Source organism: Carassius carassius, chromosome 21 (genome assembly GCF_963082965.1).
Source record: "Carassius carassius chromosome 21, fCarCar2.1, whole genome shotgun sequence".
Classification (NCBI taxonomy): domain Eukaryota; kingdom Metazoa; phylum Chordata; class Actinopteri; order Cypriniformes; family Cyprinidae; genus Carassius; species Carassius carassius.
The window spans coordinates 28,528,444-28,545,546 of record NC_081775.1 but is presented as its reverse complement, the minus strand read 5'-3'; the positions used below and the strand labels follow the sequence as shown (position 1 = coordinate 28,545,546).

Sequence of the window (17,103 nt, the reverse complement as noted above, 5' to 3'; positions counted from 1 at the left end):
TAAACAAACACACATAATAACCACACAAGCACCAGCACACGGACCTTCACTGCAGGTCACTCACCCGCTGGTCCCCAGGGAGCTTGTGTAGCCATGCATTGTGACACGGAAGTCAGATTCATTTAACCATTTCATGAAGGACAGATGCTAGGACTGCAGTCTGGTAGTATGGCAGACTGTGTGTAATAAGCATATTTATACATAATGGAAACAAACAAGGGTGATTTTCACAAGTCATGTTCGAGTAATGTAAAAATTTATGTTTTTTTTTCTCAAAAAAACTCAAGTCTTCGGTGTCACATGATCCTTTAGAAATCATTCTAATATGCTGATTTGCTGCTCAAGAAACATTTCTTATTCCCATCAATGATGAAAACAGTTGTGCTGCTTCATATTTTTGTGGAAACTCAAAGTTTTATCCAGTGATTTTTAAAAGAAACCTTCAAAGTTCTACTGTCACTTTTGATCAATTTAACATCCTTGCTGAACACAATTTGTATTTATTTATTTATTTTTTAAAAGCAAGCTTATTGTCCAATACATTTTTTAATATTGATAAAAAAAATATTATTTCATAAACATAAATGGTTGACATTTATTTATTTGTCACAAACAACACCTCATACATACTTTTTTGTAATTGCCACAAATACTGTATATAAGAAAAATAAAAAAAATTGTATTCCATACATTTCCATTCCAATTCACGGTTCGTTTCAATACGATACACTGGTGTCACGGTTCGGTTCGGTACGGTTTGGTACGTTTTATATACAGCAAAAATAAAAAATTGGCAGATAAATTTCCTTGATTTTTAAAAAATGTTTTATTTATTAAAACTAACAAAGTATGTTCTTGTTTTTTTTACATTGAACAATGATGGAGCTATTCTTTACCCATCTTCTATGGTGTTTTCTTAGCAGCATACTGTATAAAACAAAAACAGCTCCTTATAAAAAAAAAATGAAAATGTTATATTAGTTATGAACAAATACAAAGATGTAACTTTTTATATGGAACTCTATAACTCTTTATATTGAGTGTGTTTTTACTCAATTGGTTCTCTATAGGGCTTATGTTTTTTGGAACAAAGCAGGAATTACGGTCTGTCTGAAATGGGCTCGTGAAGGAATATTGTAACGGGGCTCAATAACATTAAGCATGTTCTTAAAACCTACGTTTTCCACTACAGAGTAAGGCGCTCGCTCACTCAGTAATACACGCTGAAGGCTAGTTGCAAAATGGCTAATGCGTTTAACAGACCAGAAATAGAAGATCCTCCAATAACCAACAGGTCTGGTGTTTGGGTGCACTTTGGATTCCCTGTAAGCTATAATGGTGATGATAGAATCAATGGTAAATAGTAAGGTCTCATATCCGCGGCTATAACGTAAATGTAGCCTACCAATCGCCGTGGTGATGTCTTTTGCCCTGTTTGAATCCGTTGGAAATGTCTGTCTAAATGCTGCGGGGATAGTTTGTTGCGTGTATGTTTTTTTCGTCTTTTCCCAGATACTGACACACTAAGGTGATGTCGGCGTAAATGAGTTGACATGTTTCAAATATTCCCGCTGGTGTTTTTTTTTTTTTTTGTATTCCCGCTGTTGTACCCTAGATGCGACATATCGTTGATTTTTTTTATCCACCACTCTCTTGCCATCACCATTATAGCTTACAGGGAATCCAAAGTGCACCCAAACACCAGACCTGTTGGTAATTGGAGGATCTTCTATTTCTGGTCTGTTAAACGCATTAGCCATTTTGCAACGCGCCTTGAGCCTGTATTACTGAGTGAGCGAGCGCCTGACTGAGTAGCCTAACATAAACATATAAGTTGGTGTTTTTTCTTCTTCGGGGGTGTCAGGGGCGTTGCCTGTTATGTCGTTTGGGTTATTGGGCTACCTTGTTGAACGCATATCATTATATTTCACAAATTTTTTTTTTTTCCAAATATAATTATTTAGTCCAACGAACCGTTCGGTCCATAATGCGTACCGCGTACCGAACCGAAAGCCGCGTACCGAACGGTTCAATACGAATACGCGTATCGTTACACCCCTAATATATATATATATATATATATATAATACATATATAATACATATATAATAAATATATAATATATAAAATAAAATGCACTATTTTATCTAGATTTATTTTTATTTTCCACTCATAATGGTTATGAGGACTCCATTAGGGAGAATATTATTTTTTTCAGTATGATCAAATGAAGACTAATTATGTGATGAGCTTTTATGATGCAGGAATTACAATCTTAAGTATGAGCTCCTTACTGCTGTTAAATCTCTACAGCATCTGATAGTGAGTGTCAGTGTGGAAAATCACTAGAGACAAATTAACTGACATGATTCTTCAAAAGCCCAGCGGATAAACAGAAAAGAACAGAGAGAGTGACTGAGGGTTTCTAGCAGCGGTCCGATGAAATCAAATATCAGCATCATCACAGATGCACAGTCTCTTTACGTTAAGGTACAAGATGCTGTATGAGTGCTGAGACTGGCAGAACTCCTTATAAAGAGCCTCAGTATAGAGCAAAACACCTCTGATGCAGTAAAGTTGTGTCATGTGGAGCAGTAAAGAAATCATTCATCCAAAAATAAAAACTTGTTACACATTTCTCAGGCCATTTAGGATGTAGTGGAGTTTGTTTCTTCATTAGAACAGATTTGGAGAATCTTTACATTACACCACATGACCACCAGTGAATCCTCTGCAGTGAATGGGTGCCGTCAGAATGAGAGTCCAAACAGCTGATAAAGACATCACAATAATCCACAAGTAATACACACACCACTCTGCAGAGGATCCAAATCTGTTTCTATTAAGAAGCAAACTCTTCTACATCTTGGATAGTCTGAGGGTGAGTAAATGTTCAGCAAATGTTCATTTCTGGGTGAAATATTCCTTGAACAGCAGTTATGTGCAGGTTTCAGTTCTGTTGGATTACATGCCCACTTACCAGCTATGCTGCTCCTCTTGTTGAGGCTGCTGCTGTCACTTGCAGCATCTTTGCTTCCCTTCGTGTATGGGACATCTTCTGAAACATGAAATGATCAAAAAAATTATGATAATACATTACAAAAGCAGTTTACAGGCTCTGACTGCTTGCTTTTAATAACATTTAGAATTGAATTCAAGATCAAGTTTTTTTTTTTGAGTGAAACAGGGTATTCAACAAGAAAAAATTATATATTAACATTCAGGCATGCAACACACACTTTTATGATACAGTAAACAGTAAACAAAGTTAATACATTTAATTTTATCTATCAGTCATACATAAATTAATCCGTTAGGGAACAGGTAAGACATCTGTAATGGTACCGTTATGATTTTTTTAAAATAGACAGACCAGATTAATATATTTATCATCAATAAATCCAATAGGGTTTAATCTAATATTTTAACTGATTATTTATTGGAACAACCACACCTAGCCATATTTTAACCAGGTTCATATATTTTAAATAAGTACATTTAATGTTAATTAAAATGAACAGATTTATGCTGATTCTAAGGAATTTGAATAAATGCATTTTGAAAATAAGATTTTTTTCAATAAAGTCAGAAAATGCAAATAGGCAATAATAAATTATGCCATGATGTTTTGATTGCATAATCGTACCCATTTCGTTTATGTACAACTGACAAATATGCATTACATTAAGTTTATTAGTTTATGTTAAAACTGTGTAGGCCTAATCCCAATGGATAGAAATGTTACATGCAATTTAAATACATACATCTTAATTTTACACAACAGGAATTTATTTACAATGTAAATAAAAAAAAAATGTATCCAATCCAATGTAGGCCTATTTTTTTTTTTTTAAGTCCTGTCCTATGTTATTGGAAAGACGCTTTATGGAACTACAAAAACATTTTCACTTTAAGCAACTTTCCTTTACTACAACAATCCCAATGTACTAGCCCTTCCTGAACATTAACAACACTTAAATCTCATTTTGGTCAGTGAAGATGGTTCAGCTGCCCTTTAGGCCAAAAGGCTAAACAAACCAAGATCACTCAGACTGTTTGTTTAAGAGGTCGAAGGCTCGAAACATCACATCACTGCTTTAACAGTCAACAAACCGCACATCCATGAGTAGTGCGCACGTGTTATATAACACACTCACACACATAAGTGTCTCTGAAAGTCCCAGCAGAGTAAAACTGTCATTATAGGTCATGATAACTCAATTTCCAAGTCTATTAAAACTCTGAAACTAAATTGGAGCAAAGCACACCGACAGCCCTGGTTGTGTTGACACCAATCCTGATGTAGGTTAAACGGATGATGTTCTAACAATGCAAATGGAAGCTCAGGGTCTATTTTCAGAGCTGGGCTTTTATTAATAGAGGCCACAGTGGCTCCAGTTGTCACCCCGCGCTCAGCTCTCTACAGGCTTTTCCATTTTACAGCAGGGCTAGAGCTAAAACCCACACGGCCCAAGACAAATGTTACAGGTGGGGCCTTTTTACCCTGTCCAAATTGGTAGACAGTTTCATAGTGGAACACAGTGGATCCTATTTGTCTAATGGCCCAGAACGACAACAACACATTTTAAAGAAAATGACAAATAGAATATTTTTTGCTGTATATAAATTTAAATTAAATTAAAAAAAAATCACATTTATGCATTTAGCAGACACTTTTATCCAAAGCGACTTACAATGCACTCAGGCTATCAATTTTTACCTATCATGTGTTCCCAGGGAATCAAATCCCCAACCTTGCGCTTGATAAAGGCAATGCTCTACCAATTGAGCTACAGGAACACTATATGTATATGAAACAGAACCCTAACTGTAAGGATTTGATTAACTTGAACTGTACAAGACAAAACATTTTAAACCTAAAAGTATGCAAACATAAAAGTCCCAAACATTATATTGTTTTGGACATGTTCCAATACCATGCTACTGTCTGAAGTATGTTAGAATATAATTTAAATACCATTGCATACGAATATTATAATCATTTGGATCCATGGTAAATATCAAAGTACCATCAAAAATACCAACTGATACCATATTGTACAATAATACCACCAGCAGTAGTTTTGGAAAGGGTCATTTTGATACCTAGAAAAGACAGGCAAGCTAGAGATATGAAAACATTTCTATAGAAAGATAATTTAATTCACCAGGAATGCATTATATCAACCAAAGGTGAAGATTACAAAAGGTTTCTATTTCAAATAAATGCAGAGATTTAAAAAAAAAAAAATGTATATATATATATCAGTTTTCAACATTTTCAACTGTTTTCAACACTGATAATAATAAGAACTTTTCTTGAGCAGCAATTCTGCATATTAGAATTATTTCTGAAGGATCGTGAAGACTAAAATAATGATGCTGAAAATTCAGCTTTGACATCACAGGAATAAATTACATTTTAAAACAATTATTTTAAATTGTAAAAGTATTTAATAAGATACTGTATTTTCGATCAAATAAATGCAGCCTTGGTGAGCAAAAACATTTTAAAAATCTTACCAACCCCAATGTGTATGACAGAAGAAGTGAAAAAGAAAGCACCGAATGTGGAAAAATGATCATCATGACTCACCGCTGTTGTTGCGACCTTCTCTCCTCAAACCACACAGCATCATGGGAATATCACGATTCCATTCTGCCACACATCATTTCAGGATCTAACTAAATTGACCAAACTGTTTGTTAAAGCGCAAACCTGGAAATTACCATCCTAACCTATCCGTCCAGTTAAGCCATATTACATGTGTAACTTCAGTTAGGATTCCTTTAAGAACGAATCCTCTTTGAAAAGCAATGAAATGATGGTCCTGAAGAAGAACCCATTCAGCGACCTCATATAGTTTTATCTATAGCTGATCCTGTTGCACAGATGACGTGCAATCCATACAGGCAAGTCATATAGAATTCCAGCTTTTTCAATAAACATATGCTGATCAAATATATCTCTAGTGCAGGTCCACGTGAGCGACTGTAAGTGTATAATGCATGAAGGAGAGACTGAAAAAATGTTGCATTGCTGCAACTGGATTATTCCTGAGATATTCCAGTGTCACTCCAGTTTGCTCTTTCCAGACAGCATAACGTGGTCTCCTCCGCCTGCCAATCCACGCATGCAACTAGTCTCCAGTCAGTCATCTGTAAAACACATGTGATCCGCTCGCACAGATTCAGTTCTGGGTTTGTAGCGTGAGCCGAAGCAGATGGTGGTTTATCCAGAGATGACAGTGCTGCAGTATGGGAATGTATCCGAATGCTCCAGTGCTCCACAGAGATCAGACCCGGACAGAACACACACTCGTTCCTTCTCTCCTCTCCACCCTCCTTTCTGCCACTCCTCCCTCACTTCTTCAGCTTCTCGCTGCTCACATGTGCTCTTCCTTCCTGCACTGGCCTATTAATCATGTTTGTTCACACACATACACACATTCATGCACTCTGTGCCCGAGGGAATTTTCCTACCGGAAAACTAATATAGACACTAATATTAAACACAAACAGAGCCGAACCCCTCACTCCTCTCTCAGCCCCCACGTGCCTCACACACAAACACTTCCTCCTCCCTGTCAGTCTTCCTCTCACATGCCTGTTTCTCTTCATTTAACAGCCAGGCATCTAGCGTGAAACAGCCCTTGCAACAGTTTACCATGGTAAATCATGAATCTTGTTAAAACTGGCTTTATATTATACACAGAATAAAAGCCACACAGTTTCCTTACCATTAAAGGGAGAAACCAAATGCGAGTCTATGCCAATCTGCTCTCAAATTTCATTTTTGGGGGATGGCAGGGATATTGCATCCACTACTAAACATTTGTGTTGACAGCTGCATGTGTCCAAGACAAACACCTGTCTCTTCCATCAACACATACTACCGTTTCTTCTCTATACTGTTACATTGAAAAAAAACTTCCCCTTAACAACACTTACAATACAGTCAATACGCCACACAGCAATTTTCAGCTTCTTTACTCCAGTCTTTAGTGTCACATGATCTGTCAGAGATTACTCTAATATGCTGCTTTGCTATAATTAAAAAAATATATATTTTTAAATGATAAGATTAATATTTATATTTCACACTATTACCATTTCACTGTAGTTTTGAACAAATAAATGCAGCCTTGGAGAGCAAAAGAACGCATAAATATTAAACATTTTGAATGGTAGTTCACATATGATTGAATTTTAAACAAGACAGCCCCCATGTGGCAGAACACTGTTTTGCAGGTTACTTCAGCTGATAAAGAACAACAGATCTTGCATTCATTTCTCTGACCCACATTCAAGAAAAACAGAAAATAAACATACATACATACTGTACATAAATGACCCTGGATCACAGACCAGTCTTAAGTGTCAATTTTTCGAAATTGACATTTATTCATCATCAACTATTTGAATATCTGGGATCTGAGGGTGCAAAAATATTGATATTACTAATAAAAATTAAGTTTTGCTATATTTACGGTAGGAAATTAACAAAATATCTTCCTGGAACATGATCTTTATTAATAATCTTAATCAATTTGGAATAAAAGAAAAATCTATAATTTTGACCCATGTTTTTTTTTTTTTTTTTGGGCTATTGCTAAAAATATGCCCCAGCGACTTCTGGTTTTGTGATCCAGGCTCATGAAGTACACAGCACCTACACATACAATTGACCCTTTAACTGTACAAACATCTCCACACACTCAAAACCTACGCAAATTAATTCTCTCATGTCTTACCTTTAACCCTTCCTCTCATAACTCCAATCCGACATCGTAAAGAAAACGAGAACATCTTCCTCTTCCCTTTGACTCCCCCAGCCAGTGCTTTCTTCATGGTGGTCCGTGCAGGGACCCCATCCGGGAGCACTTTAGGGTTTAAAGAACAACTAATGTGCCACATGGCTCCTTTTTCCTTTTCCTCTCTTCAGTACCACACAGATCTTCAGTCTAGTTTTGCTTCGGGTCTATTTCTCCTCTACCCTCTCTCTTCATCCTAGAAGAGATTTTTGTTTATTCTCTGGGAAATCTTTCAACTTAACTCAGATACGAGGGTTTTGGAGAAACACGGCTGATCTCATTTCACAGTCCTCAATGTAACGTCATGAAAATCTGGGTATGACTTAATAATACATCCAGTTAAATATAGTGGGTAGGGCTAATAACACCATTGGAGTGCAAGTGTGTGCATTGGCTGCTCACAGATGAGACAGATGGACTGAAGTGGCCTGCTACTGAGATACAGACTGCCTGAGCCACAGGAGAGACACCACACTGACAATAAAGTACCATAACTACAGACAGAACCATATTTTGATTCGGATGTTTAAAAACCATGGTACTTTTAATATAGCAATCAAACTATATTATGGAGGGGAGACTGGGGCTAGTTGTCACAATGAAGTACTGTATCTCATTCAAGCGTCCAACGAATAAATTATTTTTGTTATATTTTACAAACTATACTATACTATTTTCATTATCATAACATTGTGTTCTGGGTCAATGCACAAAATAAGATGTCAAATATTGTATAGAACACAACAAAGGTGTTAATTGTTACTTAATGTATTTACTAACATTAACTAATGGGACCTTATTATTAATCGCCACCTATTATATTTGTTACCTTTTAAAATGTTTTCCTAATTCATGAATTGTTTCATAATAAATGCATGGTTTAAATGTGGGCAAAAGCTGATAAACAGGTTCACATTGTGACGTATGCCATATAGAGAAATAATCCAAAGAATGCAAAAATATAAAAAACGTCCTCCTGTTTACCTTCATCTCTAGTCATGGATAAACACATTCACTTCTGAATACCGAAAATCACTTTTTAAATAAATACGTAAATAATGCATCTAACTTGTGTCGCTTGGATGAACGCGTCTGATGAATGAACAAGTGTAAAAGATGTGACAACTAGCCCCGGTTAGAGTACCTACCCTGGATTTACCATCTGATACCATCACTGTATCATGGTGCCATCACAGACGGCTCATAGGCTGTTTTTTTGTGTTTTTTTTAAAGGAGTGACTCCTCACCTAAATTAAACCGCACACTCGTTTTCACTTTCTGACTCATTTTCACCAACGTCAGTATGAAACTTTGTGTTCCTCAGAAAAGCGTTGCGTTCGCTCAAGATTTGCGAAGTTTGCATAGTTTCTCCTGGTAACGCAAATATGTTTTCCTCATAGTTAATATATTTTTGTAATCAACATGTCACTCTAGTCGCGGCTTTGTCTAAAAAAAACACACAAACATACTGAACTAAACTAAAACTACACTTTGTTCCTTGACGTGCGCGACGACTGCGAATGTAACGAGGTTTTAAACATTTTTCTATACAATGACCTCCTGTGCATTTCTGAGGGAAATAACGAAACCAAATCACATGACTGCATAAGGAAGCAGTAGAACATTTCGGGAACTTAGCCTACTTTTACTTTTGACCGCGTTTGCGAAATGGAGAAGCCAATTGTGAGGTAAGGGTAAAAAAAATCTTAATAATCGATATTTACATTGTTTATGTTCCAAAAAAACCCCAACCTGACTTAATTAAACTTCTCTGAAGTGACTATGGAGCTAACTACGGCACCATTAACCCGGTTTATGGATTACCAGCAGCAGGTAAGAGTTGTTGTGAAATGTACACAATCTCAGATTACCACAGGACGACACTCCGTGACTACCCTTTCAACGCTATATTAGAAATATTACCATGGAGTTCCGCTTAAATTAAAGTATCTAAAACAACGCTTTTTTCATTTAAATGTATTGCTTTGTGCATAGTTAGTATGCCGTTTTAAAATAATTATTAATAGCCTGAATTCGTATAGCATTTAAGTAGCCTACTTGTGCTATAAAAACGTTTCTATACAGTAAAATATGGTAGGCCTACTCCAAAATATACAGTAGGGTACCCCAGTACTGTGGTAAAATAATAATAATAATATGTAGAAGATTTTATAATTCAAATTACTGGGATCATACCAGAACTGCAACTGTTAAATCAGAATTCTTAATGTACAAAAAAAGTTATTTATTCAAAGTTACCAAGGTTTTATTGTAGAAACAACTCCATCCAATCGTACATTTAGCGCCATTCAATAGCAGCAGCTATCGGACTATGCTATAGGCCATGGTGTCTTAAAACATGTCCTGGAGGTCCAATACTCAGGTGTGTTTGATTAGGGTTATAGGCTAAAGTGGATTTCGTGGGCCAGATTTCAGGATCCCTATTATAGGCTACTGTACATTCTTAAACCATAAATACACTATTGGCATTAACGCACTGCTCACCACTGATTTTAGAAGTCTTAACAACAATCAGTTCTTCAGTAATTAAAATGGCCAACTATTGGAAAACTTCCCTAACTGGTTTGTTTAAATCTCATTAAGCCATGGCAGCCGCACCTGCGACAAGTATCCATGGACCTTCTGCACCCCCTGCAAACATGTTCGATACAGTCCCTGGATATGAAGGAACAATAGCTGGTGGAGGTGGTAAAAAGCATGCAACATAAACATTAAAAAAAGCTAAAGTAAACACTTCAGCATGAAAAAAATTGTGTACAGGCTCACCTGGTGCATTCAAAGTTTTTCAGAAATATATTTACGAGTTGAAAGTATATAAATGTCACTACAAAGTTGCACTTACAAGAGGGGAACTTTTCTTTAAGCCGAGAGTTTCCAAATTGTTAGTCCAAGTTGAATGTACAAAATAATAATAATAATTCATTACATTTATATAGCGCTTTCCTAGGCACTCAAAGCGCTTACATTGTCAGGGGGTATCTCCTCGTCCACCACCAGTGTGCAGCATCCACCTGGATGATGCAACGGCAGCCATAGTGTGCCAGAACGCCCACCACACACCAGCTTACTGGTGGAGAGGAGACAGAGTGATGAAGCCAATCAGCAGATATGGGGATTGTTAGGAGGCCATGATGGTCAGAGGCCACTGGGCAAATTTAGCCAGGATGCCGAGGTCACACCTCTACTCTTTTCGAAAGACTTCCTGGGATTTTTAATGACCACAGAGAGTCAGGACCTCGGTTTAACGTCTCATCCGAAGGACTGTGCTTGTTGACAGTATAGTGTCCCCATCACTACACTGGGGCGCTAGGACCCACACAGACCACAGGGTGAGCACCCCCTGCTGGCCTCACTAGCACCTCTTCCAGCAGCAACCTAGTTTTCTCAGGAGGTCTCCCATCCAGGTACTGACCAGGCTCAGCCCTGCTTAGCTTCAGTGGGAAACCGGTCTTGGGCTCCAGGGTGATATGGCTGCCGGCAAAATACCATAGTGTTGTACAATTCCTATATTAAAATTAAATTTACAGCACCTTCATAAATGTAACAAAAATGCTAAAAACACACCAATGCACATTTTTATTCATTATTTTGTTAAAAATCTTTGTTGAATTTTGTGTAGAATATACCCTTGGCATCTTGCTCCTACCAAACGATTTATAAGCATCTGATGTCATAAGTATGACTTTCCAGCTTGTAAATACAAACTTTCCAGAAAGCCTTGAATGCACCAGTAGCACAGAAATCCATGAATGGACAAGTAGTTTTGTTGTTGACATGTCTCTAATTTCATAGGTGGGTATCTTCCACCTCCACCTCCATCAGTACCGATGCCTGTGCCGGAACAAGCCCCCAGCTCCCCAAACTGGCAGTAAGAGCTTTTTCTGTATACAAAAATCACAAAATGCATGCACTGAATCTTAAACACATGATATGCAATCATCATACAAAGATGGGCCTTCTTAATTTCTCACAGTTTGGATGTGGTCTCTTTTTTGGAGGGGTTTCAAATTGTGGTTCTCAAACTAGGGCAACACGATTAATCAAAACAAACCTGGTTATTTTTTTTAAGTCATAGTATTTATTTTTTGTAAACATTTAATATATGTAAATGATTAATAATTGTTAGGGTTTTTCTATTGTCATACTGACATATAATTATAAAATTGGGCCAAATTGCACAGCTCTGGAAGCAAGAACAGCATACCATGATTTTTTTTTAATCCAAAATTTAATTTAATCCACCTAAAAAGTGTCATGTTGGTAGTAAAAATTGCCAGAACACTGTTAGACATGTGCAAAGGTCACTTACGTATTGATTTTTCTCTTTGATCACAGTATACCCTCCATCTCAGAGGACCAAGCACGTGAATCCTTCACAATGTACGTCTCTAGCAAGTGCTGTTATAGTTCTGACCCTGTCAAAGAGGGAGTCATAACCAACATGGAGTCCTTTAATACCTACAGGGTGAGACCTACAGTAAATCATCTTCATTATTACCATCATTTTCTTCTCCAGTATGTGATAAGTAGCAACTAGAGTTTTTAAGACATATAGGCCCGGTTTCACAGACAGGGCTTAGACTAAGCCAGGATTAGACCATAGATCAATTAGGACATTTAAGTAATTTTTATAAACATGCTTAGAAAAAAACATTACCGATGTGCATCTTAAAACTAAAAAGGCACTGATATATTTTTAAGATCAATCAGTGCAAGTTTATTTCAGTGGAAACAGCTCTGACTTACATTTTAGTCTAGGACTAGTCTTAAGCCCTGTCTGTGAAACCAGGGGATAATGTATAAGAGATCATTTTAAGGCCTGGATTTACCAACATGGTTTCCTGCTGAGGATTCTCTGGCCCCTTTTAGCTAAGAGCAAGCCTAGGAATAAGGACAGAATCTCACAGCTATCATTGACATCATGACAAAGTTCTGAAGGCCATAGTAGATACCAACTCCTGCAGGATTACCCACTGCAACCATAGCTTTTGTTAGGGCTGGGGAGAACATAACAACATCTGTCAGGACCTCCTCTGGCATGAGGCCAGACATGGTGCTAATCTCAGAAGCCTCCAAGCAGATCATCTCTTAGAACTCACAGTCCCCTTGGCGGATCGTATTGAAGAGGCCAGAGAGGAAAAGATTCAAGTACACTGAGCTGGTAGTTGAGTGCTGAAGAAACGACTGGCGAGTAAAGTGCAAGAGCCCATTGAGGTTGGATGTAGAGGGTGTGCAGTGCAGGGTCTACAGCATGCAGGCCAGTAGACAAAGGAGCCAACAGAGTTTGCTTCAAGGTGGCTGTGGATCAGGAGAGGAGAACCGTGGGCGGGGTTGTGCTACCTGGACACAAGTCTGGGCTTTATCAATCACAACCGGGTTACCTGGGCGAGGGTATCTGATTGTTGAAAGACCTAATGACCCCAGGAAACATCACTGATGATGTGTCTCGAAGCATCACATAGTGAAACTGATGTGAATTGTTGCTTTTGATGTGTCTGTTTTTCTTTTGTTCTCAGTATCGTTTGGAGACGTTCATAGAGTCCAGATCTACTGAATGGAGTCAGAAGCCTTATACAGGTATCCAGCAGTCAGATAGGGCATGTTTACCTTCATGCTGTCTTTTGCTTTTATTTACATTTGACCACATCTCTGATAAATTGATACAACATGAATTCATGAATTCAGTGTATTAAAATTTTCCACGATGATGCAAATTCCAGGAAGGGAAATTATGCTGTGTTTAATGTGGCTCATAATCAATAAAAACTTAACATTTCAGGTCAGCCTGTGGACGCTGGTGTTCAGCCTGCTCCAGGTCCGTGGCAGATTGCAGCTCAACCTCCGGCCTTCTTTCAAAAACACAAGCAGACCATTAAAGTGCCCTATACTTCCTCAGTCAAGGTTTGACCTTTGACCACACAATCCACAAACAGAACTAAAAGAGCAGGTCCCATTTAACACACTTTTGCCACTTTTCCATTGTTGGGAATCGAATGCTTCTAAGAATGATGCATTTGTATTAAACGACTGATGCATTTGTATTGAGGCTCTTTTATCAGCCACACTGTGGAAAATGAAACCATATCCATATCGGCTGGGTTTTATTGGCATGGAATGGAACAATTCAGCCTGAGAATGGTTTGGCCTGATGGTGGAAAAGTGGCTACTATTTCACAGCATTTCTGTATGAAACCAACACTTTCTAAAGGTGTTGGCAGCATTTTATTTAATCTTCCAAAAGATCACAACTGTTTGTAGAGCTATTATAGAATGCAACAGTCGAGTTCCCAAAGCAAAAGCCCCATTTATTTTCTCCATACAGTAGTGAATAAAAAAAAAAGACAAATGCTTTAATCATTTTGTTAATTTATGTTTTGTTTTTGTTGAAGCCATCAGCATGTATTACTGCTTATTAAACTTATTTTAACAAACAATAATGTTTAGATCCAGAATTCATGTTGGAGAACTACATTACCCATGATTGTGCGAAAAAAAATCTCCACCAGTCAAAGAATCTTGACAAGCAAATCGAGCCAAAGCACTGTGAAATTTATGTAATAGTCTCGCTGCGCTTTCAAAATACTTCAATTATTTCAAGTATTTAAAAATTGGACTATAGTTCAGGTAAACATCATATTTCAATTCACATCATATTTTAAAGCATTTTTAAAGCATATTTTAAAGCATTATATTCTGTTTGTACACTAGAACTGTCACCTTTGTCTGGGAATGGGAAGAAACCCCTGTACCACCTGTGCTGGATCTGGGAACGTAAGTACATTTTGACTAACACAGACCAAACTAGCTGCATACTGGGCATTTCTTCCTTCTCAAATATCCTTTCACAGGAAAATATGGCACTTCTATTGAGAAAAAGAATCTCTTTGTGTGGTGCCTGGGGAAGAATTCAAGTTGAATTGTATTGGAAATGTGTGCACACAGGCCACAGTGTTTTTTCTTTCAGTTCATCATATGACATAAATACCTTAACATATGAACTGTCTGTCCTCTATTGTTGTCCATGTGCAGAAAGTTTGTTGGGTGTGTAATGGTTCTGGTTACCGTCAATCTGATGACCGCTGCATGCACTGCAATGGGCGTGGGCGTGAAAAGTAATGAGACATTTCTTTAAGATAGGTTTCTTTTTCTAATTATTATTATTTATTTATTTTTAATATTCTAAATTACTTATTTTATTGATTTGTGTTTATTTGAGTTTTTTTTATTATATTGTACTTTTTATTGTATTTATAATTTTATAATTTTATTTTTATTCTATTTAAATGTTAATTTCTTCTGAGTCCTGCAGGGGGCTTCAGTGGTTTGGTATTTTCTGAGTTTTGGTTTGTCTGGGGTCTTTCAGCTGTAGTTCGTGTAACGGGAACGGCTCTTGCCAGTGTAACACCTGCCATGGAAAGAGACAGCTGCTTGTCTTTATCAACCTCATTGTTAAATGGTATGATGATTTACATGATATACATTATGTCTGCTAAGGAAGGCATGGCTATTATATCCTCAGTCACTGTTTGTGCGACAGACATGAATCCTGCTGTTTGTCGAGGAGAGGTGTGCTGTTATGACTTATATTGTCATTGTTTGCACCATTTATAGTTTCTTTGAAATAACAGAATTTAATCAGTATTATTCATTATTTTATGATATTTAGAAGTCTTTCGAATTGAACCCTCTTATTTTGCAACTTTTTGGACCACTTCAGGAGCATTGGGAAGGATGAATTCATAGCGCAAGACTCGAGTGGTCTGAGAGTGGAAAATCTGGGGAAGGTTTCAGGGAAGGAGCTCTTCAGAGATGCCCAATATATGGTAATAACAGACAGTACATATAGTGAGAGGTAAAAAGAAACTTGAAATGTGTAAGTTCATCAGATGGTTGTATGTATACTGTAGGTCTATCCAGTGAGGGGCTTTCCTGATGTTTCTGTTGGTCAAGCTTCTGAGCGCTTAGTAAGAGATCATCAGGTGAAATTCACCCAAACATCCCGCATATTACAACAGGTACTGCTGTCTTTGTGTGCTTCCAGGCCTTTTTATATTGTCCTTTTTTATCACTTTAATATTATCATCCATAATTTCCAATTACATTTTGTATGTTTTAAAACAAAACAATGGAATGCACAACCTTTGCTATATCATTACCAGTCTGTCTGTAACTAGAGACAGTTGTCATGCTGAAACTTGAATCTGTCATTCTGCAATTTAATCTGTTTCAGAGGCAGACGATCGAGCTCATTCCCATAACCAAAGTGAACTACATGTGGAAAGGAAAGCCTTATGTTTACTATGTGTATGGAAATGAGTTTAAAGTGAGCGCTGATGACTATCCCGCCACCTGCTGCTGTTCTGTGATGTAGCATCAAATACACCTGACCTGATGTACAACATAAATGCTGTATAGCCGTTAAGATGAACAAATGTAATGTCTTTTGCCTATACATCCCTGAATCATGGCATCTGTAGCTTAACTTCTAACCATGTACAAAAATATAACATTTTATGTCACCTCACTGACTCAATATGACCAAATGTGAATTACTAAACCTCTTATAGATAAATGCATTTTCCAGAAGACCTAACTTTTAAAGAATATGAAGTATATTTTGCAGTAAATCTTTAAACATAAATAATATATTAAGATTAAGAAAGTCAAAAGAAACTGTGAATAAACATTTAAAAAAATATATATTTTTTACTTTTTTTTTTTTTCTTTTTTTGGATGATTGGAATAAAGTGACCTGGTCACATGAATCAAGATTCCTGGTACTGTACATCATGTCGATGACAGAATGTGGATCAGCTGATTACCAACAGACTATGGTACCTAGATTCACTGTCGTGCAGCCACAGGCCGGCGGCTTTGTGTTATGCTGTGGGCGAGTTTTCTGGGTTGGGATGTTTTCTTGGGACACTTTAGACCTTAAGACATATAATGTAAATAGCTAGAGGTCGACTGATATGGGTTTTTCTCTGGCCGATGCCAATATTTAGAAATCAGGGCAGTCAATGGGCGTTATATCATGCAGATTTTTGGGCTGATTCACATACATTAACAATAATCTGGCACTAAGACTCTCTTTTCTTTATTGAAAGTATGGAAAATGTCCAAAGATCTTTTAATCCTAAAACAGTGAAAACTCTATAAACAATGTAATTTGTGGTCCCCAAGTTTTTTTTTCCATGTTAAAAGGACACATACTGTAGATGTGTACTTTGAAGGTGAACAAAAACTTGATGAACACAAATGAACCGTG

General features: G+C 37.1%; 2 protein-coding genes across 6 annotated transcripts in view; one reads left to right on the top strand and one right to left on the bottom strand.

Annotated features, from left to right (window-relative positions):
- The window catches only part of LOC132098069 (glutamate receptor-interacting protein 2-like), a 49,188-nt gene extending 41,074 nt beyond the window's left edge, over window positions 1–8,114 (bottom strand). For 2 of the 5 annotated variants that reach the window (XM_059504187.1, XM_059504188.1), the window contains exons 1-2: window positions 7,755–8,114; window positions 2,981–3,058 (exon numbers count right to left, since the gene is read on the bottom strand). In XM_059504187.1, the coding sequence (XP_059360170.1) occupies window positions 2,981–3,058; window positions 7,755–7,917 (241 nt within the window). In that variant the 5' untranslated portion in view covers window positions 7,918–8,114. Of the gene's footprint in view, window positions 1–2,980; window positions 3,059–5,596; window positions 5,677–7,754 lie in introns of those variants that run through there. The other 3 variants (XM_059504184.1, XM_059504185.1, XM_059504186.1) reach the window with 3 other exon arrangements.
- A 1,250-nt stretch (window positions 8,115–9,364) lies between these two features.
- Window positions 9,365–16,354, top strand: LOC132097250 (protein SSUH2 homolog). The gene is made up of 13 exons (XM_059502881.1): window positions 9,365–9,502; window positions 9,592–9,647; window positions 10,419–10,523; window positions 11,628–11,703; window positions 12,171–12,300; window positions 13,352–13,412; window positions 13,615–13,736; window positions 14,544–14,606; window positions 14,865–14,947; window positions 15,199–15,291; window positions 15,553–15,658; window positions 15,743–15,850; window positions 16,066–16,354. Exons 1-13 carry the CDS (start codon window positions 9,483–9,485, stop codon window positions 16,204–16,206), a joined length of 1,164 nt encoding a protein of 387 aa, XP_059358864.1. The 5' UTR covers window positions 9,365–9,482; the 3' UTR covers window positions 16,207–16,354.
- Window positions 16,355–17,103: the final 749 nt, after the last annotated feature.